At 39.9% G+C, this 27,421-nt stretch overlaps 1 protein-coding gene across 1 annotated transcript in view; it reads right to left on the bottom strand.

The window, feature by feature from the left end:
- Positions 1 to 27,421, bottom strand: part of LOC144003081 (proton myo-inositol cotransporter-like) — a 55,392-nt gene that overhangs the window by 26,344 nt on the left and 1,627 nt on the right. The window contains exons 2-3 of the mRNA XM_077498895.1: positions 18,900 to 19,059; positions 12,161 to 12,369 (exon numbers count right to left, since the gene is read on the bottom strand). Of these exons, the coding sequence (XP_077355021.1) occupies positions 12,161 to 12,369; positions 18,900 to 19,059 (369 nt within the window). The remainder of the gene's footprint in view (positions 1 to 12,160; positions 12,370 to 18,899; positions 19,060 to 27,421) is intronic.

Genomic DNA, 27,421 nt, shown 5'->3' with positions numbered 1-27,421 from the left:
TACACTTGGAAGGGAGTAAAATAAAGCATTGAGAAAAAAATAAAATAAAAGTCACTCAAGGGTTGAGGAACAAACTCAGGACCTTCAGCTTGGGGAGACTGCCACTCTACCACCTGAGCTATGCCACTCCTACTGTTTGCTTATATCCAAAAAGGGGACCAAAAACGATGTTTTGATATCGAAGTTGTGAAGATTCCCGCTAACAAGAGTAATATACTAAAAAACACAGCAGTAGTAGCTCGTGAGATGGTTCCTCACCCCTTGAGTGACTTTTATGTATTTTTTCCCAATTCATTATTATACTCTCTTTCAAGTGTAAATATTACTCTAAAACCGAGTGTATTTGCTCCAATTTTAAATAGAGTTAAATTTACTCTCCAGAATTTACTCTGTGCACATGACTCAACTTTCTCATTTTAATAACAGGAGTGAAAGTAACAGGAGTGAGATTTTAGGCACAGAATTGGCAAACACAGGAAATATAGCCTCATATGCTAATATTCGAATGAATCAACAAGAAAGTTATATTTTAAAAATAAATGCCAAAAAGATCAATAATTTAGAGGACATGACTGAGCTAAGAAGGTAACATAGCATTGAATTTGCAAATTAGCCACATAGCATTTATGCGCACAGCATGACACTAAGCACATTACAGTGAATCAATTTTATATATATATATATATATATATATATATATATATATATATATATATATATATATATATATATATATATATATATATATATAAATAATAGGGGTGTTAAAAAAAATCGATTCGGCGATATTTCGCGATATTACATCGCGCGATTCTCGAATCGATTCAATAATCGGCAGAATCTTTTTTTTTTTTTTTTTTTTTTTTTTTTTTAGGATTCACACCTTGAGCATGGAAGAATGTTATATGAACGGAACATTAAGCCTTAATATTTTATTTTAATGCTGTTCAAACATGAAACAGATTACAACCTCTATAAGACTGAAATTTCAGATAAATAAATAATACATTTTCATATAAATCTTACACTCTACAAGCTTACTGATTAGTATTTTCTAAATTTGAATGAAAAAAAATCGCAACAATCGACTTATAAATTCGTATCGGGATTAATCGGTATCGAATCGAATCGTGACCTGTGAATCGTGATACGAATCGAATCGTCAGGTACTAGGCAATTCACACCCCTAATAAATAATGTCAAAAAATAATTTAGGTGACTTGACAGAGCAGAGATTTAAAAACCTCTAGTCAGAGTTGAAATATTATCAGATAGAAAATATTTGGGAGTGATGACGGTGGTAATGTGTAACGGGAGTGAAAACACGTGACCAAAGTTTGAATTTTAACTGAAACTGTATTTAACTGTTAATTTCACAGTCAAATTATACATCTTACTCTACTCCACCCTAAGATAGTAATGCAGCATGCATTCATGTCCTGGAGTTATTTTAATGAGAAAGGCTGTAGTTTGTTTTTGTGATTTAACCCTCTTTAACATTCAGCGCACGAACTCTCCAATTATCCTTGCTCATTGCCCATACCTGCTTTCAGGAAACAGCCCAACCCCGACCAATTAAAGAAGCTGTTGAGCATCATTAGTCTTGTCGGATGCTTCCGTTTGCCGCATGTTAACGGAGCCTAAAAGCTGAAAGACGGCGGCAGCTTTCCAAGAGCATCATGGGAGATGGCTGATTCTCACATTTGAATGTTAGCGTGTGATATAAGTGATGTTTAGCGATGTGCAGAATTCAGACAGAATTCAAAAGGCGGAAGCATTTCGCAGGCAACCTGTCGCTCCCCTCTAATTATTTCTCCCACTTGCCCCCCCCTCCTCATCTCAACTTGCCATCAGAGCAGGATCACGTCGTCACCTCATACTGAACCGAAGAATGCCTGCTATTTAGTCGATTTAAATAAGCGTATAAATGAAAATTGTTGATACTGTACAAGGCTTACCACATACAGTACCATCCATTATTTGAAATAACTACATTAGAACAAGGCTAAAGGTCTAATAAAATAAAGTTTTTAGGTATTATTATTGATGAACACTTAACATGGAAATCGCATATAGAATATGTCAAATCTAAGGTATCACAAACTATAGCAGTTGTACACAAGGCTAAAGAATCATTGAACAAGAATGCTTTTGTTATCGTTATATAATTTATTGATTGTTCCATACCTGACCTATTGTATTGAAGTGTGGGTGTGTGCAGCCAAAATCTACACTGATTCCAGCTTCATTTTACAGAAATTAGTTTCGTTTGCAGTTGCGGATACAGAGATCACACTAATCTATTATTTATACAACTGAAACATTTCAAATGTAATGAATTGATGGAGTTTAACTGTCTCAAAAATAATGTTTTAAGCCCATCATGAAATGTTACCAGTTAATATACAAATTAAATGTAAAAAAAAACAAAAAAGGGGGAAATGAGTACAAATTAAGAGGAGCAGATATTTTCTCAAAAACAAGATATAGAACAAAACAAAAAGAACGGTGTATTTCAACTCACGGTGTCAGTTTATGGAACAATCTGGATTGTAAAGCAAAATCATCTCAGTCTATCTGTATTTTTAAAAACTTAACAAAAGCTCAATTACTGGAAATAATACATATAGGACAAGGACATGCTGCTGAATTATTTTACAAAATTGTTATATTATTATTGTTATATTATTCTGTGTTGAATATGTTTTGTTATTGTTGTTGATCAGGGGCAGATAATAGTTTGACTTCTTTCTGTCTCTTTTCATTTCTCTTTTTTAATGGAATGAAATAAAATTGAACTGAATTGAAGGCTGCTCTCCAAAAACTTTTTTTTTGCTGATAGAAATTCTTTTCTCCACTCTGCAATTACAATTTTATACTCATGACAGCCAAAAATACTCCCATTTGAAGGTGTGAAGAGTTAGCTGGCTCAATATTCCTTCATCCATAAATGGCATCCTGACGGCCACATAGGGAGGAATTATGACAAGTATGGTTTGCGCGATTATTCACGCCAGAGGAGCAAAAAAAAAAACAATTTGGAGAAAATAACTATTTTCTAGGATGGCTGACGGAGGTTTTGTAAGGCTGCAGCCTAACCATGGTAAAATAAATAAATAAATAAATAAATAATCATGCCCTTCACTACAGTGAAAGGAGGCTTTTGAGGGGCTACATCATAGCAAGTGTGGAGTACTTGTGCACGACCCCTGAGGTACGCCACTCAAAAAATCAGTGACATCATTTTGTTTGTCACGCTTGAAAATACATTTTGAAGAGCGAAGACGTTTTTAAATAAACGTTAAATAACGTTTGTAAATAAAGCTGAGAAATAGACTCACCCCAAACTAATAATGATAGATGGCAAATCACTTAAGCAGATGGCGCACATTTTCAAATCTGCGAGCCAGTCTGTGAGAGGACGTGTTTAATTTCAAAGCAACGTGATTGGCAACATCTGCTTTTCAAAAGAGCGTTGCTGACTGATGATGCAAGACGCTTGCAGGAGGAGATTTTCATTTGATTTTTTTTAAAGCCGCAAGATGACCTTCGCAGAGGCTTGAATGAGTTCTTGATCAATGACTTTATCATACATCATTCCTTCCAATCGTCTTTGTCTTTCGAGAAGCGGCGGATTCAGAGAGGTCACACTGTCACGTTCCACTCTGTCATTTATCTTAGAGAGGAACTTGACTAAACCGGTAAGGATATGTTTGGATATAGCGGTCTTTACAATACCGCAACATGAACTACCCTCGTTGATATGCACAGAAATGAAAGATGCAGGCAGGCAGGTGTGAAAACAGACATGCACCTGTTGGATTAGGTGCACACACTTTGTCGGGGATTTGAAAGAAGTCAGAGGTATTATTTTGGAACAGAAACACATATACTCTGTTTCTGCTGCACTTGACTATTCTCCATCCAATAAACGTGACTTTTATGAGTATTGAGTGACCAAGGCATCTCGAGTTTGAAGGCCTAGGTTGGCTTCTGATCCTGACCAATCAGGAGATGATCAAACTCTTGGATACACATGGCGAAGGATGCCGTTGTAATGAGGACTCGGGCTTGGGGGACTCCCTCTAGTGGTACAAACACGGATGTGTTTCATTTTTATGTTCACACATTTGCGTTTAATCTTTCAGAGTTGATGTCAGGTTTACCTGTTTGACATCTATTGAACATGACACAAACAAGAGAGAAGACGCTTAGTTCAAGGCTTGCGAGGAGAGAGGAGAGGAACTGACTGATACATTTCACTGCACTCTCTGAAAAAAAAAAATCCCCTCCTCATCCATCCATCCATTTTCTTGACTGCTTATTCCTCACAAGGGTCACGGGGGTGCTGGCGCCTATCTCAGCTGGCTCTGGGCAGTAGGCGGGGGCACACCCGTCACCATGGGCGGGCCATAGGGGTCCGTGCCCGCCCACCAAGATGATTGTGCCCGCCCAGTTGAGGCATGGATCTCTAAAATGGTTCTCCTTTTATTATTATATTTTTCCATTCATTCGGTTTAGTACTCTTATATCCGAGTGTCAGTAAACGCAACACAGGTCTCGCGGTGTCGGAGGTATGTACGTTTGTGTTAGCTGCTTCAGTTCATTGCTTCTAATGCTCGCCACTCGCCGAATTGTTCTTGTTTTTGGCGTCGGCTACGGCCAACGGTGGCCATTTGTACAAGTAACGTTTTCTGGCGGCATTCTTGCAAGATGTCACAATATGAAGAAATAGTGGTATGGTTTTGTTTGATTGATTTGTCTTATCTGTAACAGCCATCACAGTCTTACTGAAAATAATGCTAGGTATGCCTTACGCTGACTTATACGCATATGCGACAAATATGTCAATGTTGCGTTCAATGCAAGAGTCATGTACATTTTGTACAAGTGAAGCTGCATGTTTCTGAGGACGCTGGCGCACAAGACAAGTGAGGAGGGACATACTACAAACTTCTTTCGTGTTGGCAACTAAAGAGTCACTTGGAAAAAACAAACAAACTACGGGACCCACATATCGTTTTGGCATCTACAATGAGGTAGGATTTTGCTTTTCTTTTTTTCTTTTTAATTCTGCTGCAGACACCGTTCAAACAGGTGGCCCGTTCGAAGCAATATGTCAGCACATCCGCCCTATTGGATGTGGCAATTGTATTTGCCATTACATCGGCAAAAATAGTAAGATTGACTTTGAATGGGATAATATAATCAAAGGTAATAATAATTCCTTATTAATCCAATGAGTTGTGGCTTGATGATACATCTCCAAGGAGAAACAGAAGGAGGCATCTTTACAAATAGCTTCACTTTGCCTCATCCAATATGGCTGCAGCGTCAACGTACTCACGACGCCACTGCAGTCTACTTTATGTGTGTGTACTGTAAATGCGGTATATGATAATACTGTCAGCGGGCAGCATTCAATGGATAGATGCATGACAGTGCGACATAAATTTACCCAAATATATTGAGCAAGTTAATGCTGTCAGTATGGTATTCATAATAATTGGGCCCGCCCATGCATTAAATGTGCCCCCCTTAAGCCTTGGCTCTGGTGACGGGTCTGGGCGGGGGACACCCTGGACTGGTTGCCAGCCAATCACAGGGTCCCTCCTCACCCTTTCTTTTTATTTGGTTTCCACGCCCCAAGTTACATAGGTGTTCCAACCCTAATAATGGACATGCAAAACATAAACAATTATTTCTACAGTTGGTTATATTCCAACTTTTATCAAGGTCTAAATTCATTTTTATTTACATTTTCTCGCAAAAACAAAAAAAAACTCATTGAATTACAATGAGTTACAGTTTTTCCTAAAAAGATTTTTATTATACCATTTTGACTTCATTGTAGTTAAATTTTACTTCATTTATACTATTTTTTTTTAAATTTGTCTCTCAATATTTTGACTTACAACTTTGTCATGTATATTTTTATTTCTTGTAAATTGCTTTATTTATAATGATTTGAAGTTGTATTTTTTTCTTGAAATATTACCAATTTTGGAATACAATCTGTCTATTTTTATTTTTTTTGGATAAATATTTCAACCAACTACACTCCTCCATTTTAATATTGGTCTTGACACTAATACTTTGAGAGCCAAATATTATTAAGGGTTGTACTTGGTGTCAAAGGTTTGAGAAGTACTGCCAATATACAGTAGATCAATTAATACTGGACAGTATTACTGGAAAGTGTAGTACATTTTACGCACTTCTGAACAGTCAATACAAGACTGTGGTGCGGCCCTTTTGCATAATACTGCATTGATAAACTTCTGAAGCTTCCCAAAAGTTTAGCCGACCTCCAATTAGTAGGTTTGAATAGTTGAAGAGACGCCTGTTTGGGGGAGTTAATAGTCCAATTACTGGCTTAGAATAGTTCGAGGCAGGAGGTAAATCTCGATGTAGATAGTGGCTTAAAGCATGTTTTTGTTATCAACTGCACGCTCCTCAATGCGTCGTGAGCGCATCGATTTTGTTGAACAATACGATAATGAACACAGAGCACCCAGAAGTGCCTGCTAACATGTAAACGATCAATGCCTTTTTTCTACAACTGTAATGAATAGACAATTGATGCCGGGTAGCGGCAACGCTGCACTGCACAAACAATTCATCCGCAGCATTCCGATTTTGGCTCAGTGTGCATATAAGCCAATTACTCGAGTAAAGATGCAGATAATTCCCTCCTCTCCTCGATCTTCCTCAGCTCTTCCTAGTTTTGCAGTCTCCTCGAACGCAGCCTGGGAGATCATTTCCCAGTTGGGACTCCTTTTGTTTTCTGTGTCCTTTTTGCAATCAGCGCGTCTTCGTTTTTGTTAAGGCTTTGGCAAAAGAGGCAGAAAGTGAGGAGAGGGAATGTGGGGTGGGGGAGGGAAACAAGCCTCTAGATGTTTACACTATAAGGCCTTATTTGAGACCATGCAGAAATAAATTAGTACAAACATTTTCATTCAAAAAACAGTCTAATAGTGATATTTTTTCTGCAAAAAATTGCATCTATTACATTACAACATTGATTTAAATTCAATTAATTGTTCCGTCCTAATTCAAACCCAAAACCTCTCAACTGTGAGGCAGAAGCGACCACGGCGGAGAAAAATCACATCAAATTCCGAATATTGTCCACTACTTTCCATGCAAAATGAAATCCCAATGATAATGATAATGCATTTATTTATGAGAAATACACCCAGCATCAAGTCCTTATGTTTAGTCATCCCCAAAGCGAAGAGCAGCCATAGTGGTCTCATTATGATTTCTGTGTGGATTTAACACAGGCTTGGGGGCCCACACTGGAGTTTCATAAAAATGCTCAAACACCGTGAATTATTAATAGTCACCGAGAGAAATAGAAGCGCCAGTGGAGGGAGACGGTGAAACGCACGGACTCGAAAAAGGTTGTGGAGTGTTTGTGAAGGGCTGTACTCAATTATTAGGGATGTAACGCTATCCAAAAATCACGATACGATAATTATCACAATATTGTGGGTGAGGTTGGCGATACAAAAAAGGGCCACAATATTGTAAAAAAAATAAAAAAATAAAAAATAAAAAAATAAAAAATTAAATGAGCTCAGAAAACAAAAGAATTTCACATACAGATAAGGGCCAAAATATGCCTTGTGAAAATTAAATTGCACAAAAAAAAAAATAGCCACCAGAGGGTTCTAGAACTGCATAAATTGAAATCAACCTGCCTTTTTGAACAGATGTGCTGCTTTTTAATATCGTGCCATGACGACGACGACGTTATATTGTGACAATTTTAATGTCGCAATATCACGATATTGCTGTTATCGTTACATCCCAATCAATTACTAAACCAAAATGGTCAAAACAGAATACCTGAAACAGAAAATCAAGCTGAGATGATTAACATCCAATTAGACTCTAAAACTGATCATTTGAACCTACCAGGTCAACTACAGTACATTGAAATAAATATTACAAATGCCAATTTTCCCATAGTCTTTACTGATAAGTGTTTTGTTGTCTTTGATTCTACCCTGAGCCTTGTGTTGCCTTTGTGTAGTTTTATTTTTTCTGGATTAGTCATGCTCCCTCCTCCACCACAAAAAAACATTCACCTGTGACAATTTATTTCACTGTTAAGACTTTCCTGATGGATTTGTGAAACCGTACCTCGGATAAAAAGGACACACCGTTCCCATCGGTCAATGTCCAGACGTGCCTTTTGAAATATATACTCGATTTTCTTGGGAATACATGTGATGCGTGAGTCAGCGCAGAAGTTCCAATTGCAAAGAACAGGCCCTGCCTCAGATATCAATGCGTTTACTAACTATCAATTTTCACATGAAGAATGACAACATGGCTACTGTGAAGGTTGCCACAATATTGACGCAACTAACCTTTATATTTTGGATAGAGATGGAGAGAAAAGGGAGGGTGGGGAAAGTGTTGTTCCCATGGTAACGGGCATGTCATCAGTGGGGCATGGTTAGATCACGCATGCCCGCACGCACGCACTTTATTCCTAAGTAATATTTGGCCAGTCACATTGGAGGATTTTAGGCTGAATGTCTCAGAGGCAAAAGGTTAATTGTGGGCTTTTGTGCTATGAAATGTTCTCTTCCTATTAACAACATCTTAACAATGGTGCAGCAGAAGCAGTGTTAATGAATCAATAAGGGAGGGGGAGAATTTAAGCCTTTGGAAAAAGGAAGCTATTGTTCAGCTCCATAATGTGTTCAAGTTGCCTTGGAAACATATTGGAGTGACATGCGGTTCATCATTTCTTAACAATTCCATTGAATTTAATTTTGATGAATTACTCATGCTGGTATTGGTCTGAAAGTGTTATCAAACATCTCTAACTGTAAGTATTTCACAATTCATAAAGGTAACACTGCATAAACAAGTGCAATCCCACCAAAAAAAGGTATAAGAACAATTATAGTACACTAAAAATTAGGGATGTAACTAGGGGTGTTAAAAAAAAATCGATTCGGCGATATATCGCGATACTACATCGCGCGATTCTCGAATCGATTCAATAAAAAAAAAATCGATATATATATTTTTTTTTAAGAGCTCAGAATTGTTCATTCGGTAGTCTTACCGATTCAACGTCTTATCATCATTGCCTTTTTTTTTTTTTTTTTTGTGTGTGTGTGTGAATCGATTTTTAAGCTTCCATTTTTAATGGAAAAATATTCAACAAAACGTCTGACTTCGGGTTAGGATTCACACCTTGAGCATGGAAGAATGTTATATGAACGGAACATTAAGCCTTAATATTTTATTTTAATGCTGTTCAAACATGAAACAGATTACAACCTCTATAAGACTGAAATTTCAGATAAATAAATAATACATTTTCATATAAATCTTACACTCTACAAGCTTACTGATTAGTATTTTCTAAATTTGAATGAAAAAAAATCGCAACAATCGACTAATAAATTCGTATCGGGATTAATCGGTATCGAATCGAATCGTGACCTGTGAATCGTGATACGAATCGAATCGTCAGGTACTAGGCAATTCACACCCCTAGATGTAACAATACGTATCACGATACGATATTATCGCGATACAATAAATATCACGATATTGCGCGGAGGGTGGCAATACAAAAAAGGTCACAATATTGTAAGAAAAAAAACAAAAAAAAAAACATAGTGCTTTTGTACATTACAACAATGCATATAAACAGCCGACAATCTTTAATAACACTTAATATTGAGGCACTTACTCGGACATATTGAGTTCCTCCACATATTGACTCGCGTCACAAGCATATTAATTTCCCTTATATCTGACCAATAGCGTGGATTTTAAACATAGAAGGGCCAAAACATGCATTATCAAAATTAAACTGCACTAAAAAAACACACCAGAGGGTGCTAGAGCTACACAAATGGAAAGCAACCTTGCTTTCTTATAACAGATATGTGCTGCTTTTAATATCTTGACATGACGACGAGGATATATGGTGGCAGTTTTAATATCACGATATTACAATATTGCCGTTATCATTACACCCCTACTGAAAATACAATAGTCTGCCATTAAAAGCACAACATTCGAGCTTAATATCAAACAGGTTTGGAGGTGAGTCCATTATAGACTTCATTAATGTAAAGAAAGGCCCAAACGCACATTGAGGGAAGTATTAAAAAAAAAATAAAGCAGGGAATTAAAGCAGCAAGTTAGAGTACCAAAATAGTTCTACCCTGGAATCAATGTACTTTGCAATGTAATTGCTTTGCTTTAATGGCTCCAAGGTGGTTGGCGGACACCCCCAAACACAAACGCCGAGACAAAAACAATAGAAAGGGACTAAGTCCTACTAAGTCTTTGCTTCCTGTAACAATGCAAATTACAGTCACGACAAACAAATATCAAGCGACACCATCCTATTTAAACAGGCAACGTTCCAACACTGTTAACAGTAGGACACGACCTGACAATGCTGATGGGAAACTGCAGGAGAGATGCCGAAATGAAAAAAGAACCAGCTGAGTACACAATGAGGCTGCCGCCACTGCGAGTGTGTGCGTGTGCGCGTGTGTCGGCGAGTGTAATGAAGGTTCCTCTTCACTGCAGGCCCCAAGAGGATGTTTGGATGGCACTCCTGGCAGACACATGCTGTTCTCACTTGTCAAGGTTGATTAGATATGGGATGGAAGTGATTCCCTCGCCTCTCTCCGGTGACTGGTCACAGCACCGGGGGATGTGTGTGCGTGCCTATGTATGTCAAGTATAACTCGGGAAACATCCAATTGATGGATTACTGATCACTGAGTTTCAACATATTAATTAATATAAACACAGTAGTCACACATATATGCAATATTATAGGAACGACAATATTGTACGCATGAGTGTTTGTAACTGGCTTTCTTTCCTGGGATGTGTGAAATAATGTTGCTTGGCAGAGTCGGCTGTCAGTGAGTGGGAACAGCAGCGAACGCTTGGCAGGAACATGTGTTGTGTGCATATACCTGCAGTACAACATTTTCACTTTGGAGACACGCAGACTTCAAGTGGAAATGTTTTATCAGGTATTTATTACTATGTTTACTTTTGCAGCAACACAGTGTACATTTAGCTCCCTAAGTCACTTAAAAAAAAAAAAAAACTTTCTGACTGATTTTTTTGGAGGGGAGCTTTGTTTCTTTTTGTGTACCTTTTCTGTTTTTCTCAATAATTTTTCTGTTTTACTGCATATTTCTTTCAGTCATAAAAAATACTTCAAAAAACAGTGGGAGGAATGTCGGTTATTCAGAAAAACAGGAGGAAAAAAACAACATATATATATATTCAGTAAAACTGGAGGAAAATTATTACATAAATAAAATTTCAAAAAAATAAAAAGCACCAGCTTCTGTTTTTCAGAGTATTTTTTTTATTTTATTATTATGTTTTTCCCCCTCTGAACTCCAAGTGACTTGTTGCAGACTCACTAATGGATAACACCTTCCTGCATGCAATACGCTTCCGTAGAAACTTAACTGTTAGCTTGCTAAAATCATGCTGATCGACTGATTTGTTTGTATACTTACCTTAACTGAGCCAGGAAGTTATATATAGTTGAAGTTGAAGGTACATTGGAGGTATGCGGAAAAGTGTCCACCATTAGCGAGTCTGCAACAAGTAACTTGGAGTTCAGAGGTAAAAAAATAAAAGTAAGAATTATTCCAAAAAACAGATCCCGAGCTGTTTTTTTGGGGGGGGATATTTGGATATATATTTTTTTTAAATAAATACCCCCCTGTATTTCTGAATATTTATTATTTATTTTTTCTCTTTTTTCTGAGTAACTTTTCCTCTTGTTTTTCTGAGTAATATCCCTCCTCGTTTTTCAGATTTTTTTTTAATGGCAGAAAAAAAATTCAGTAAAACATAAACAATATTCAGAAAAACAGAAATTTAAAAAAAAAAAAAAAAAAAAAAAAGCTCCCCCTAAAAATTATAAGGATGTTTTGTTTTGTTTTTCCCAAGTGAATACAATATGCTTCCGTACTAGCAAACAGCAAGAACAGCAAACATTGGAACATTGCACTAATAATTGAACTGTACTTAGTGATTTTCGCGCGTGTCACTAATGGAATGCCGTGCGTATCACACATTGAGAACCAGTGAATTTGAGACAACGTCACAACACATCCGCCCCTTGTCTCACCTCCTCCGCCGTCCTTCTCCTCTTCCTCGATGCTGTTCTTGATGCTGTCGTACTCCTCGTCGATGTTCTGGTTGCCTCGGATCTGGCTGAGGACGCGGCGGGCCTTCTGGGTCAGCCCGCGTTGGATCAGCCAACGAGGGCTCTCGGGCAGGAACAGAAAGCCCACAAACTGGAGCACGGCGGGCACCACTGACAGGCCCAGCATGTACCTGGCGAGGAAGCGGGAAACATACGTTTCGAATGTATTTCCATCAATTTCGACAGGAAGCATTCAACTGGAGTCGAGTTATTTTCCTGCAAGCAATGGGTGGCTCATTAAAATTAAACCCTGGGGCAGAAATGTCAAGGCTTAATTTAGACCCTTCTGCTGGAAATTGCCTTAACATTTAGTCGACCCTGCTGTTTAGTACATATTATATTACATTATTAATTACATCTAAACTCCTCACAAATATGTTCCGGACACAGTATTGAGCATCTATGGGTGTAACGTATTAATAAATCAAAATGCGCAAAATATATAAATACATGCAATACAAATGCATGTGCTGTATACAGTGGAACCTTGATTTAACTCGTATCAAAAATATGTGTTCGAGACGTGTGAAGCGATAACTGGCTCCAGTAAAAAAAAAGATGTCGGTAGATACGACACGCTTACCATTAACTTTGATGGGGCAGTCGCTCCTTCCAACATGGCTGCCACATAGACACGTGAGCCTGCTCTCGTCTACTGTATAAGTATACAATTATTTGTCTGTATCTAGAAGATTTTGACAGCTATTGTACAAAGGGTTGGACACTAGGGCTGAAACGAGTCCTCAAAGTAAATGCTTGAGGCATTTTTTCGGATATTCGCTTGTTTACGTGTACACTGTCAGGAAGACATAGTCAAGCCAACCGTAGCAACAATTGTCCATGCTATGCATGACCGTACACAATGCAACGAGAAGGGCAGCTTCAAAAGAAATATTCCTTTATCAAAATAATATACAGAGATTAAACGCCAAAAACGTTTAATAACGATTAGCAAAATCACGATGTATGCTGCCATAAACGTTAGATGACGTCAACTACGTTTTTTTTTTTTTTTAAATTAATGGGAAGTGCGGCGTCTAAGTGCAACGCTGTCTCTCGCTCACGCTTTTCTCAGATAATAAGTTTATATCATATACAAACTTGGTCCAGAAATATGAAATAAAAAAGGGAAATTTCTTACATTATCTGCAAGTTAAAAATATGGTTAAGAAACAAATCCCAACACTTCAAGATACGCTCCAACTGCCTGTCTTAGCTAAAGATATTATAAAGCTTTCTCCAACAACAATAAAGAAAATATCAAAAATATATAAGTTATTTTTATACACAAATAAAACGTATTTACCGACTTTAAAATGGGAAAAAGACTTGTCTATAGTTCCGGAACCAGACTTTTGGACCCAAATCTGTGAAAATGTATTTAAAATGACCAAACAGACAAATTTGCAACTTATCCAATATAAGATACTTCATAGAACATATATTACACAATATATGATGAAAAAAATGGGACTCTCTGACTCCGACATTTGTCTCCAGTGCTCACAAAACACTGCCGATACTTATCTTCATGCTTTATGGTCATGTACTCCAGTGCTGCATTTCTGGACTAAAATCTTGGAAAAGCTCGCTGATATATTAAACTGTAGGCTTCCTTTATCTCCAAGACTGTGTTTACTAGGTGACTTAACAATAACTGAGCGACCATGTAAACAATCTCAATCTATATTTATAGCCCTTACTATTGCTAAAAAAATAATCCTTGTCAATTGGAAAAATAAACAATCTCTAAATATCGACCACTGGTTAAACTTACTAATAAATTATATCTCAATGGAAAAAATCTCTGCCTTAAATAAAAATCAAGTATCAAGATTTAAACAAATATGGTCTATGTACATAGAATATTTTAATCTCAATTTGGCAACTTAATCCTGCCAAGATTCTGCCTGTTAACGAGAGCCACCACATCGTTACAACTTCTGTTTTCGCTGCTCCTGTATTTGGTATTTTGTATCTGATTGTTTTTATTTTTATATAGTCAGGAACCTAGTTGCTGCTAGTGGGCTCGAGCATACCACACTATACAACACTATACTCAATAACTCCTTAAGATCTATTTCTAGTGGGCACTAAGCATCAACACTTGGTGTTACTGCATGCTAATTAGTCAATTTTCTTGACGCCGTCCCCTGTGGTCGGGCGGGGGTGGTTCTGCCCCCACTCCCCCCCCCCCCCCCCGTTGTCTGCTCGGTGGCGGTTGCGTCTTGGCCGCTCCCTGGGCCCCCTGTGGGGTGCGGTGTTGGGGTGCTTCCCCTGGTGCCCGGGGCGGTGCCGTCCCGGCGCGGTCCGCTGCTCCGTGCCCGGCGGCGCGGTTCGGGGTGGGTGGGCCTCCGGTGTGCCCCGTGGTTCCCTCTCCCCTCCCCCTTCCTCCCCCCCGTCGCCTCTCCCTCCTCGCCTCCTCCCGCCCATCCTCCTCTGCCTCCCGGTCCCTTTTCCCTTGTCGCCCTCCCTCCTCCTCTCCCCCCCCGCCTCCTGCCCTGCAGCCGCCCTTTCGCCTTCTTGTCGTCTTCTCCCCGCTTCCCCCCGCCCCCCCCCCCCCCCTTCCCTGTCTGCCCTGCGGCCCCTCCCCCTCCCTCTCCCTCTGGGGGCTCCCTCCCCGGCCCGGGCGTCGGGCTCCGGGGGCCGGGCGAGGGTTTGGGGCCTGCCCCGCTCCGGTATAACTCCTGGTGCCCCGGGCGGGCCCCGGTGGCTGGTGGGCTGTCCGGTAGCCCTGCTGCGCTGGCTGTCCGCCCATTGTGGTGCCGGGTGGATGAGGTGGGGGGCGGCGGGGGGTGGGGGTGCTGGGGGGCGGGCGTGCCACCTACACCCGCCGGGTTGGGTGAGGCCCCGCTGGTCGCTCCTCTTACTCACTTCACTAGCTTGCACTATACACTTTGTAAATATACACATAGGGCACACAACACATTTCTTGGTGGGGTGGGGAAGGGTGGAAACACCGTCTTCACCCTTCAACTCCCCTCCAATTTTAATGCACCTCACGTCCAAGGGGAGGGGTGAGTTGGGGCGGGGAGCCATCAGAGGGGATGGACTGCAGTGCCTGGCAGCGCTGTGGTCCCCCCCATTTGTGTCCCTGCCCCACCACTTTGTCCCTCCATTCCCTTTTTTAATGCACCACACATATACATATTCATTTTTTGGGGGGGGATACGGGTGTGTCGGAGTAGGGGAAATTTTTTCCCTCTGCTCCGACTCACCTGCTCCCAATTTTAATGCACCACACGCACACACTTGTATATACACTGGGTGGGGCCACATTCACGGTGTAAGGGTAGAGCTCGCCAGTCGGCGAGCTGGCGGACTCAGTAACAGGGTTAGGTGTCACTTGTACTCTGGCGTGACGACCGGGGCCTCTCCCCACCGGGCTCGGTGTTCTGGTGTCCCGCCTTCTCCCCTGGTGCTTCCTCCTCTGCTTCCCCCCTCCCGCCGCGGTGCAAATCTCGCGCGGCTGGAGGTGGGGTGGGCACATCTTCCCTCTCTGCGCTGCTGCCCGGTGCCGGTTTCCGGGGGGGGGTGGGGGGTTCTCGCGGGGGGCCGGGTTCGCGGGGGGGGGGGTGGCGGCCGTCGGGGGGGGGCGGCTTGTTTGGGGGGGGGGTGGAGGTATGGGTGGGTGGGGGGTTGGGTGCTGGGGGTCGGGGTGTGTTCGGGGGTTTGGGGGTCGGGGGTGGTGGGGCCTGGGTCGTGGTGGATGGCGGGTTTGGGTGGGGTGCGGGGGGGTCGTGGGGGGATGGGGGCTGGGGACCGGTGGGGCGCTGTGGGGGCCCGCTGGGCCTCGTTCTGCGGCCTTGGGCTCGGGGGTGTGGGCCGGGGCTGGGGCGGGGGTGTTCCGGGTATCTGGGTCGGCTCGCTGACCGGTGTCCGCTCGGGTGGCTTGGGGGTGGCCTTGGTGCTGCCGCGGCCTGGGGATTCCGGGGGGGGTGGGGGGGGGGGGGGGGGTGCTCGCTTTGCTGGACCGCGGTTGACGGCTTCTCTCTTTGGTGGTGGTCCTTATGCATGCCAGATCCGTCGCACCAGCATCTACTGAAACTCAACAGAAGTACCCTCTCCCTCCCACAGCCCCTTGAATCAGTTGGTGCTGGTGTCTGTGGTTCTCACTTTTCTTTATCTATCCTTCCCTCCTTCCTCTCTTTAGTTTTTCCTCTGGTCACTTGAGATCTTAATTTATTAGAAGTATGAGGTTTCTGGGGTTGGCATAAGACTCCGGTTTTGTAACCACGCAGGAGGGGTCTTGTTGGTGCTGGACTTCACTTTGATGGATTGGATGTACTGGCTTCTATTGATCTCACTCTGCCTTATCGATCCTTCCCTCCTTCCTCTCTTTAGTTTTTCCTCTGGGCTCTTGAGATCTCGCTAAATTTGCTGGAATTTAGAGGCTTCCGGGGTTGGCGTAAGACTTTGATTTTGTAATCATGGGGAAGGCAGGAAGTGTTTGGTCGGTGCTGGATGTCACTTTGATTTACCTTTCTTTTCTCTTTATTTCTTTTTTTTCTGACCTTTTCTCTGGTCTCCTGACCATTTAAATCTCACGACTCTGGCAAGATTCTGAAGTACCTGGTTAAGGCGAAGGGTAATGGGATATTTATAAGGTTTTAGGTGAATGAATGAGTATAAATTTATACGTATTTGCACGCACGCACGCAAACGCACGCAAACGCACACACGCAAACGCACGCACGCACGCAAACGCACGCACGCAAACGCACGCACACATACACACACACAAAAAAAAAAAAAAAAAAAAAAAAAAAAAAAAAAAAAGGAAAAGAGCAATGATGACAAGACGTTGAATCGGTAAGACTACCGAATGAACAATTCTGAGCTCTTCAAAAAAAAAAAAAAAAAAAAAAAAAAAAAAAAGAGAAAAGAAAAAAAAAAAAAAAAAAAAAAAAAAAAAAAAAAAAAAAAAAAAAATAAGTGCAACGCTGTCTGGTCAATGGGGTGTGGAATCAAAAACACCCACTAACTATGGCCAGAAGATGGCAGCATTGTCTCTCTTTTCAATGGGCTGCCGGTCTATGGAATTCCAATGAAACATGACAAATCTGATGAGATCAAACGTTTTCAAGGATGACACCATTGTCACTCAAATGACCCATTTTCAAAAGGTGTTTACTAAGGAATGGAATACAGTCGAAACACACTATTTTTTCGAATGAAAGAATGGAATCCAATCTTTCATATGGTGTCCACCATGTTTATTTAGTCATCGTGCACAATATTCTGTTTGCTTTGAAAGATGAGTTAAAATACTGTGGGGGTTGTTTTTATTTTATAATGTGTGCCAGTAAAAGAGTTTAATGCCTTGGAAAACATTTCTTTTGAAGTTTTCACAGCAGTGGGTCGCGGCACATAACAGCTGACTTGACTTGTCTTTCAATGTTTGTGGTATTTATAATTGCGTTACAAACTGTTGCGGCAACACAACTTTGTCCTAAGATCACATTCATTCAGCAATTAATTTAAGGGTACTAAACAAACAAACAAAAAAAACAAAACATTGCATTGACATTGTATTATACGGCATATATTTTCAGCGTTTGGCAGCTGATTTAGCATTAACAGCTAGCAGTGCTCCATACAGACTGGCGAGAGCTGTTGGATTACCTTTCAAATGGTCGATCATTATCAAGTTATTTTACCAAGCAAAAAAAAAAAAAAAAAAATATATATATATATATATATATATATATATATATATATATATATATATATATTTTATTTTTTTTATTTTTTATTTTTTTATCCGAATACATGCTTATTCAATACAATCGTCATTAAGAAAAAACCAAAATATTCAATACCAGCAGTCCTACTGAACACCATTTTCTGTCGATTAAATATGGAGTCCCCGCTCTGAAAAATTGAGCTTCCACTGTAATTTTTGACGCCCGCAAACTGCACGTCAAATCCACTACAAAGTAAAATCAGTGTCTAGACAGAAGAGACCAACTCACCCTTAACGCTCACAATGCTGATTCATCAGTGAGAGGAAAATTGCTCTGAAAAGCTCTCGCGTCCACTTAAGCACGCAATCAGGGTTCAACATGTTCTGACAAAGACTCTTCATGGAAATCCCCAAATTAGTTGATAGCAAAGAATAAGAGGAGAGCAAAGACTAATTGAAAGTAGGCGGCGGCCCGTGAAAATGAAAAGAGTAGCTGACACGAGTGCCTACAATTCCGCACAAAAGCCTTTTCTTCTCCTGCTCAGGCAAAATACATCAAGGAGAGCTGCACCTTAACGCTCCTGCAGGAATCACACCAACTTAGAATTCGGGAATTACTCGAATTGGCACCATCAGTGCGAAACGTGAAGACGAAACGACGGTCTTTATCTACTTTGACATTTCAAAACTCGGCAATGGAAAACCCTCGAAACGGGCTTTTATTCTGACAAGGACGGAGGGCGGGAGGGGATAAAACAGATAAAAAATGTGTATCACATGGTTGAAATGTGCAGCTCTGCCAATGAACTCCCTGCAAATGTTAGAGGTTGACTCTACATGTTGCATTTACATTCGGGCCCGAATGAGATCTTCTGGTATTTGATATAACGGCACGTTAATATCATGTATCATACACGGCCATGTTAGACTGAATGGGGGACGCTCAGTTTGTTTTTTTCCTGGGGCGGCGCTGACCTCCATCCGTCACGCTGAACGTAGCTGAAGGCACCGTCCACCAGGCTGGCGGTGAACTGTCCGCCGGTGATGAAGAGTGTGTTCACCGTCACCAGCTGTCCGCGGAGGTGCGGCGGCGACGCCTCGGCGATGTAGACGGGAACCGTCATCGAGGCGATGCCTGGCAAAGAGAGAAGACGTACGCAAGATTATCAAGATGATGGCAGAGCAATGGAAATCTGCAAACCCAAATTGGGTCAAAAAGGGACTGACCCAAGTTTAGTTATTTAATTAACCCAAAAAGTTGAGTCAAATTAATAATCCACTGACAAAACTAAGGTTAAATAACCAGCAAAACAACCCCAAAAATTGGGTTGATTTCTGGGTTATTGATTTAATTTGGAGCTAAATACCTCAAAAAAGTCGGGTCACTTCATTCTTGATTCAATTTATTTATGTTTTTCAATTAATCTAAAAAGTTGGGTCAAATGAATTATCCACTAACCAAACTAAGGTTAAATAACCAGCAAAACAACCCAAAAATTGGGTTGATTTCTGGATTATTGATTTAATTTGGGATAAATACCTCAAAAAGTTGGGTCGCTATATTTTTGCCCCAATTTATTTGGTTTATTCAACTAACCCAACAAGTTGGGTCAAATGGATAATCCACTAACCAACCCAAGGTTAAATAACCAGCAAAACAACCCAATAATTGAGTTGATTTCTGGGCTATTAATTTAATTTGACAAAACATTTGGGGCTAAATATCTCAAAAAGTTGTGTCGCTTCATTTTTTACCCAATTTATTTGGGTTATTCAACTAACCCAAAAAGTTGGGTCAAATGAATAGCCCACAAAACAACCCAAAAGATTGATTTGTGGGTTATTCATTTGACCCAACTTTATGGGCTAAATACCTCAGGAAGTTGGGTCAAATGAATAACCCACACAAGATCCAATTTTAGGGTTGTTCTGTGAGCTATTAATTTAATCTGACCCAACTTTTTGGGTTAAAGAACTAAAAAACGTTGAGTTGGTCCATCCTTGACCGAATTTGGGTTATTTTTGACCCAACTTTAGAGTACAGGAGGTCACACTGCTATGCAAAGCTCGCAACGAGAGTCTTCAAGACAACGCAAAATAAGCTCAGGATAAAGACTACTCCGTTTGTCCATCCGAAAGCCCCTACTCAAACAAGAATGTGGACACGAGACCACCATTTTCTGCAGCTGGCTCCTGATCAGCTCTATTAATAGCCTGCCTGCTATGCACCCCCCCCCCCCCACCCCCACTCCAACTTCCCCACAATCGCCACCATCCTCATCGTCACCCCCTTCTTCTTTCCTCCCCATACACCACCCGGCCCTGATGGCCTACGTGGCTACCTGTTGCTATGGCAACCCCATCTCAGGAAATGAGCCAGGAAAGCGCCACTAGTGCACCGCATGGTCGCAGCTTTTGGGACGACAAACCCAATAACGGAGCGACAGAGAGCGCGAGGAGGATTTAACAGGGCCTGCCGGAAAAGGGTTGTAAGTCTTGCATTGTAAAAAAAAAAAAAAAAAAAAAACGCCAGAAAAATTGCAAGATAGATATGAATTTAGATAACCAATAACACACAAGCAGCACTATTCAAAAGGTCAACAAAGAAGCCTTAAAGCATGAGTTGGACTTTATGTTTTAAAAATAGCTCACCAACGATGTTACACTGTGCAAGACACAGTGTGCTTGCGAACAAAAATTAAAACAACACAACTCAACTTTATTGTGGGAATGCTGAAGTTATTGTGATTTTTATTCCCCACACTTTTTGCTGCATAACAACTCCCACATAAAACTTCCAATTTACACTGTTCAAATTTCGACTAGCTGCAAAAATTGACGCCTCCCGGGATATCTATCATCTGATTCCACATTACTTACAGTACTACTTGCACAATTTAACGTTAAAGATAAAGTTTTCCCCATTCATTTTCAATGGGACAGACATTGAACTTTTTCTAAGTAGCACTTTTCACGCCCACTTCCATACATATAACTTATCATCATTACCAGGTGTCTGATACTGCTCGGTGGCACAGTTGGAAAAGTGCATTGCCCAGTAACCAGGAGATCATAATTTCCTAATTTATCTCTCAATTGACTTCATAAGCATTCCAGATGCATTCAAATCTTAGCATTCAGCATTCCCACGCAATTTCTCCAGAAATTGCACTTAGTCTAGTTTATAAAGTGCTTTTAAACAACCGTTGCTGCATACAAAGTGCTGTACATGGAGTCCAAATCCGTCATGCAGCAAAGACAAGTAACACAAAATATAAAAAAATAAAATGAATCAATAATAAAAAATATAATCTGGTTTAAAGCAATAAAAACCTCACAATGGCTGTCAAACTAAAAACCAAACGTGAACTCAAATTTCTTGCTGTATTTAGTTTATTTTAGCATCTGGATTATTATTCTAGCATGAATTTGTTGGGGCACATGTTCATTTTGAAGATTTTGACACATTCACCTCAAATATATAATCAGGTGCTGAAAACACATTAAATAAAAACATATGTAATGTATCGCAAGGTTGTTGGCAATACCAGACTTCGCGCTTCGAGGCACAAAGATGGCAATTGTCCCAATATTTCTGGACCTGACCTTGGTACTAGGTGTCGAATTTCCTGTAGCTCATGTAGTGGCTGGTGGTTTAGCACGTCAAAATTTGACCCAAATGTGTTTGCAGTACGTTTGCATGCACGAGGGACATTATGCAGCAATGCCTCCATCTGTATTCATCTCATTAAAGCAATTTCCTGTCTTCTCTACCCGCTTTCACCTCCGACGTTGCCCTCGTTTCATCCATCCGAGCCGTTCGGGATTTCACTCGGGCGACAGGCTGCCCAATACGAGTCAGGCGCTCGGCCGAGACGCTGACTAATGATCGTGTCCGTTTCACTTCTTTTCCGAAGAGAAAACGTGTACAAGCCGATACCGCTGCCGCCGACTCAAAGGTCAAAAGTCACTTGACATTTTCGGCCGTGGTAAACAGAAAGAGAGTGTGTCTGTTCAACTCTTTCCTGCTTTGATAGCATCAAATGAAGAAAAGATCTATTCGTCTTTGTCAGGGTTTAAGCAGAAAATACACTCTGAGACAAGATTAAGAACACACAGACTGAGTCAAACTTGTCTTTTGCAAAAGGAGAAGGTCATTTCTTTGATTTGTTCAAATGCCTTCTTATCAGAAAAGGTCTCCTTGGTTTTTATTGTCTCTTAAACAGGGTGTGGTTTTACAAGCTTAAAAATAATTCCATCTGCGTGCAAGTGACGTATTCGTCCCCAACCTGTTGGGGAAATTACAAAACATGTCCCCTTGCATGCAGCATTCTCTTGTCTAAACAACAATTACAACCAACATTCTAATTCTAGTGATTTAAAAAACAGAAACATAGAAAACAATATATTGCATTCAATAGTACACAGTCAACACACAGTTATGTAACATATGGGGTGCCCCAGGGATCAATCCTGGGGCGAGTACTTTTTCTTCTTTATGTGAATGATATTACAACTATTTCCAAATTGTTCAAATGTATTTTATTTGCAGATTAAACCACTTTATTTTATCTTGGGAATAATATAATGTATTACAACTAATAGGAAATAGTTTCAGAAAATTATGAAGTGGTTCAATGCCAACAGACTGTCTATAAACATTAGTAAAACCCGATTTCTGATTTTTGGCTGTAGACTGTGCAAGGTACAGCAATAGAAGAGACAAATGAAATAAAGTTTTTAGGTATTATTATTGAACACTTAGCATGGAAATTGTCACGTTGGGGGGTGTTGGAGGCAGGACCCAAATGCAGGGGGGCAACAAAACAGGGCAAGGCAGGGATGCAAGTAAAAAAAGGGGATTTAATTAACAAAAAATGTAAACAAGGTACTATGGAAAAATTAACAAGGTCAAAAACACACAAGGCATGGCATGGATAACAGGGACAGCAACAACAACAGTAACAGTAACAATGACTCAACAACAACTGAAAGAAAGCAGGGTAACTAAATACACATGGTAACGAGAAAACAACAGACACCTGGGCAACATACAAGAGGCTTGGGGAGCTGATTGGTCAACACAGTGGGAAGGGAAGACACACTCAGGTGGACGTGGTTACACATAACGGGACAAGGGAAGAGACAAGGAATACATGACAACCAAAAACACCAAAAGAAAACAAAATCCCACCCCCACAAAACCAAAACATGCCAGAAATTACATATAGAATATGTCAAATCTAAGGTATCACAAACTGTCGCAGTTTTACACAAGGCTAACAAATCATTAAACAAGAATTCTTTGTTATTGTTATATAATTCATTGATTGTTCCATACATGACCTATTGCATTGAAGTGTGGGGAGTGTGCTGGCAAAACATACACCGATTCCATCTTTCTTTTACAGAAACGTGCAATTCGTGTCGTTTGCGGCTGCGGATACAGAGACCACATTAATGAATTATTTATATTACTAAAAACTTTAAAACGGAATGAATTGATAGAGTTTAACCGTCTAAAAAATAATGCTTAAAGGGCAGCATGAAATTTTACCGGTTAATATACAAAATAAATGGAAAAAAGGGAAAGTGAGTAGAAATTAAGAGGAACAGATATTTTCTCTGAAACAAAATATCGAACAAAACAAAAAGAATGATGTATTTCAACTCAAGGTGTCAGCTTATGGATCATAACATACATTTTCCGTCAATCTCCCACTAGAAAAAGAACACCTAAAGCATTCATTGTTGCCGGTGTTCATGTTGTTGTTAATAAGGTTCGCTTTCAGGGACAGTCGTGTCCTCGTACGCAAAAGTCAACTGTCATCTTAAGATGGCCCGCCAAGCCTCCAGGCGCAGGCACACACTTGATCACAGGCAGATATACTTCACTCCACCCTCCATCACTGACAGCGAGGAAAGAGGAAGCTAATTAGGATTCCAAGACAAGGGAGAGATAAAAGCAGAGTGAAAACTCGCCCGGATAAAGAAGTTGTCAAATCGACAATGGAAGGGGGAATAAAGAAAAAAAAAAGTCCTGAGTGGTGATTTAATCCGGCGGAGAGAAATAGAATATTACGTCCAGGCCTAATCGAATTGGGGAAGATCTGTTTTGGCTCAAACTGAACTCTAAGAAATGAAACGACACAGAATACAGCGGGGACATCAATAGTCATGACTCAAGTGCCTGGCACAATGTTTAATATCGTCATCAAAATGAAATGAAATTAAAAAAAATACATCTGGAACTCATTAAAAATGAATGATATTCATTTATGTGAGGATACTGATGACCATTTTAATCATTTCACATCATAATTGGGGGGAAAAAATGTCAATCAGCAACCATTTATTTTTATAAATCTCTGCCACAGTTTCAAATGTTTACTTGTACAACATTCTTATTAAATTACAATGTCCCATCACTAGTTAGCTATTTTTAGAACACTCATGTGGTCCAAGGGGGTCTACCTGGTGCCGGCATCATTGACCCCTTGGTCACCTTTACTGAAAGTGTTAAAGCACCGCAACAGTACTTTTATACTTTTTTTTGTCTTTTTTTTTTTTTAATAAATTATTCAATATTTGTTAAGTGTGATCCGTTAAGTTAACTGTTAAGGAACCGACCTTCAACTTGGCATCAGGTTTTGGAACTTTTTTGAATGTCAACAATCGATTTTTCCCTTGTGTTCATTTGATGTTATTCTATAAACATTTTTGCTAAGTAGTATTTATTAGCGACACCTGTTTTGACCAGCCCCTTTAAGCACGCCGGCCAATCAGCTCTTTATTTTTCTCTGTTTTACTCTCACTTCCTGTTTTTTAATTTCTTTTTATTTAAAAAAAAACAGTAAGTATTCATTTTAATTTTATATATAATCATTTATATTTATTTATTGTGTAATCAATTACATCAGTTGTTTGTATTTGCATTCTTCCACGTGTACCAGAGAAACGCTAATCCACACCAGTTTTTATTTGCAATATGTTAATCTACTTTTAGGATAATCTACTGTGATCATTCAATGGATGCAATCATTTATTGTCAATCATGCTGACATATAGTCGCCACACACAAACATGCATGCATTATTTTTTAAAAGGTCATCTTAACAATAACCAGCCAAGGGATGACTAACCAGACGTCTTAAATGAGGACAACCAAAAGAGACGACTTGTGACATGTGCAACATTTCCTGTTCGGGTAAACAATTTCCCTGACCTTTTGGGGGGTGCGGGGGGCTAGTCCAGCTTTTCAGAAAAGCTCAGCTTGTTGGCGTCTCGGTTTTGTAATGTAAATGTGAGATTGCAATTGACAGTCCGGGGCCAGAATAATAGCGCATGATGAAATTTTTTTCCTTAATAGCATCTCCGGTGGCTAATTGCGGTGCCAGAATGTATTTCCTGTTCCATCAAGGTCTGGTTCGTTGCATGCTTGTGTAACAAACGCATCTGCATGGGGAAAGATGTTGACGGCGAGGAGCTAAAAGATTTGAAATTAAACAAGCAAAATGACCTAATGAAGTGCCTCCACCATCTGCAAACAAACAGAGCTTGATTGTGTAAACGACTTGCATATTCATCTTCATTTTGGAACTGCTCATTTGAAAGAGGAAACATGATTAATTTGCATTGTTAATTTTATCAACAAAAACTGAACGAAAATCATTTTGTTATCACACATTTTTCAAAGACTAAAACTAGACTAGACTAAAACCCTCATTAATAAACAATAAGTGGACCTGAATCAGTATATATTTTCGTCGACTTAAGAAGACGAGATGAAAATTTACTTCACTAAATTAAGAACTGGACTAAGATCTATGGACATTTTAGTTCATAAACAAAAACGAGATGAACATTTTATGATTTTGTAAAATCCTGTTTCTGCTAATCTGTCACCGTGACACTGTCATGTGACACACAGTGACACGCCCCTTTTCAAATCTGCAGCTAGCTGCAGCTAACACATGGAACAGACGAAAGGTGGATTCACAGTGAATGGTTAAAGAAAGAAAAAAGTCAATTATAGCTATAATTTAACATCCATCCAATGGTTATAATGTTCCAACAATAATTTTCATCCAACCGCTAACTTATGCTGGCTAATTTACTAGCTCATAAAATAGAGCCATAATATTGTATACTGTAATTGTGTGTGAAGTTGTTTTTCATCAAAAAGTTGCCAACATTTTACGTGAAATAGTCTTAGATCCAGAATGTTCAACATTATCTGCTCGAAAGAAAAAATATACAGGGGTAAAATGATTGTCCTGACTAAAACTAGACGCATAAAATTATGCTTTCTTGAACTAAAATAAAGACTAAAATGCTACATTTAGTGTCGACTGAAAATGGACTAAATAAAAACGGGACAAGGTTGACTAACTATGATAAATTCTCACAAGCATGATTGAAATTGGAGTAAAACTGAGACACAATTTTAAAAATTGTGATAAAATTAACAGTACATTGGAGCTAGTTTTTCAAGAAAACATCCATCAGGGGTGCATTATGCGTTAAAAAAATAAATAAAAAAATAATAAAAATAATGTCTGCAAACGGACGTGAAAACGCATCGATGAGGTCAACGAACATTGATCATTGACTTTTCCTCCACAAACTCAATTTCAGCAAAACAATGGTGTGGCATTGGAAAACAAAAAAGCTCTGACATGATTGTTGCATCATTCGTAACCTACATCTGACATAACTGAAGTCAAAATATTACAGGAAAATCATGTTTGCCTTTGAAGAATAAAGTTGTCCTTTCTAAAATATATATATGTAAACGATAAATATGGTAAACGATCTGGTCACTAATTCATGCTGGAAAATGACTTATTTTGCATTTACTTGAGACAACAGTAGAAATATATAGCGAACACGGTTTGCACTTGCTTCCTTTATCCTCTCAGACGGAGGCAGCCGACTACATGGGAAGTCGGTTTCTAAACAACCCTTTGCTCAGGGGTGCAAAGTGACTCATGAGCAACATCATAAATAATTTGAGGACACATGTTGAATTGTGATCAAAAAGAAAAAGCTGTGTGTAAAAATCTTCGCACATTCCGGAGGTAGAATGCAGGAGAGAGCAGTTGCAAGAGCCGCTATCAAATGGAAGCATCAACACAAAAAAAGTGTTCGGTTTCACTTCCAGCGGGGCGTGCTGGAACATCTTCTCCCTTCATCATGCAATGCCACCCAAGCAAATCTAATAAAAGCACTATTGATGATAATGGCAAAGACAGCCAGTTGTCAAACAGCCAGAGGCGTACGGCCTGGTGGGCACGAAGACCAGGCTGTGTAATTAGCAGCAATTGGCTAATTGCAAATATCGGGGATGGGGGAGGAGGACTTCAAACTGTTTACTTCTCCACAATTCTGTTTTACTTTGTTCTTATTGGTTGTTTTGAGAGTTTTCTGATTTGAAAAAATCTTTTGTGGTTTTGGTAAACTGCAATTTCACTTTCTATTCATCAGGTTACAATTGT

This window comes from Festucalex cinctus, chromosome 16 (genome assembly GCF_051991245.1).
Source record: "Festucalex cinctus isolate MCC-2025b chromosome 16, RoL_Fcin_1.0, whole genome shotgun sequence".
Lineage (NCBI taxonomy): Eukaryota > Metazoa > Chordata > Actinopteri > Syngnathiformes > Syngnathidae > Festucalex > Festucalex cinctus.
The sequence above is the reverse complement of the archived record's forward strand: the minus strand, read 5'-3'. Positions and strand labels throughout refer to the sequence as shown.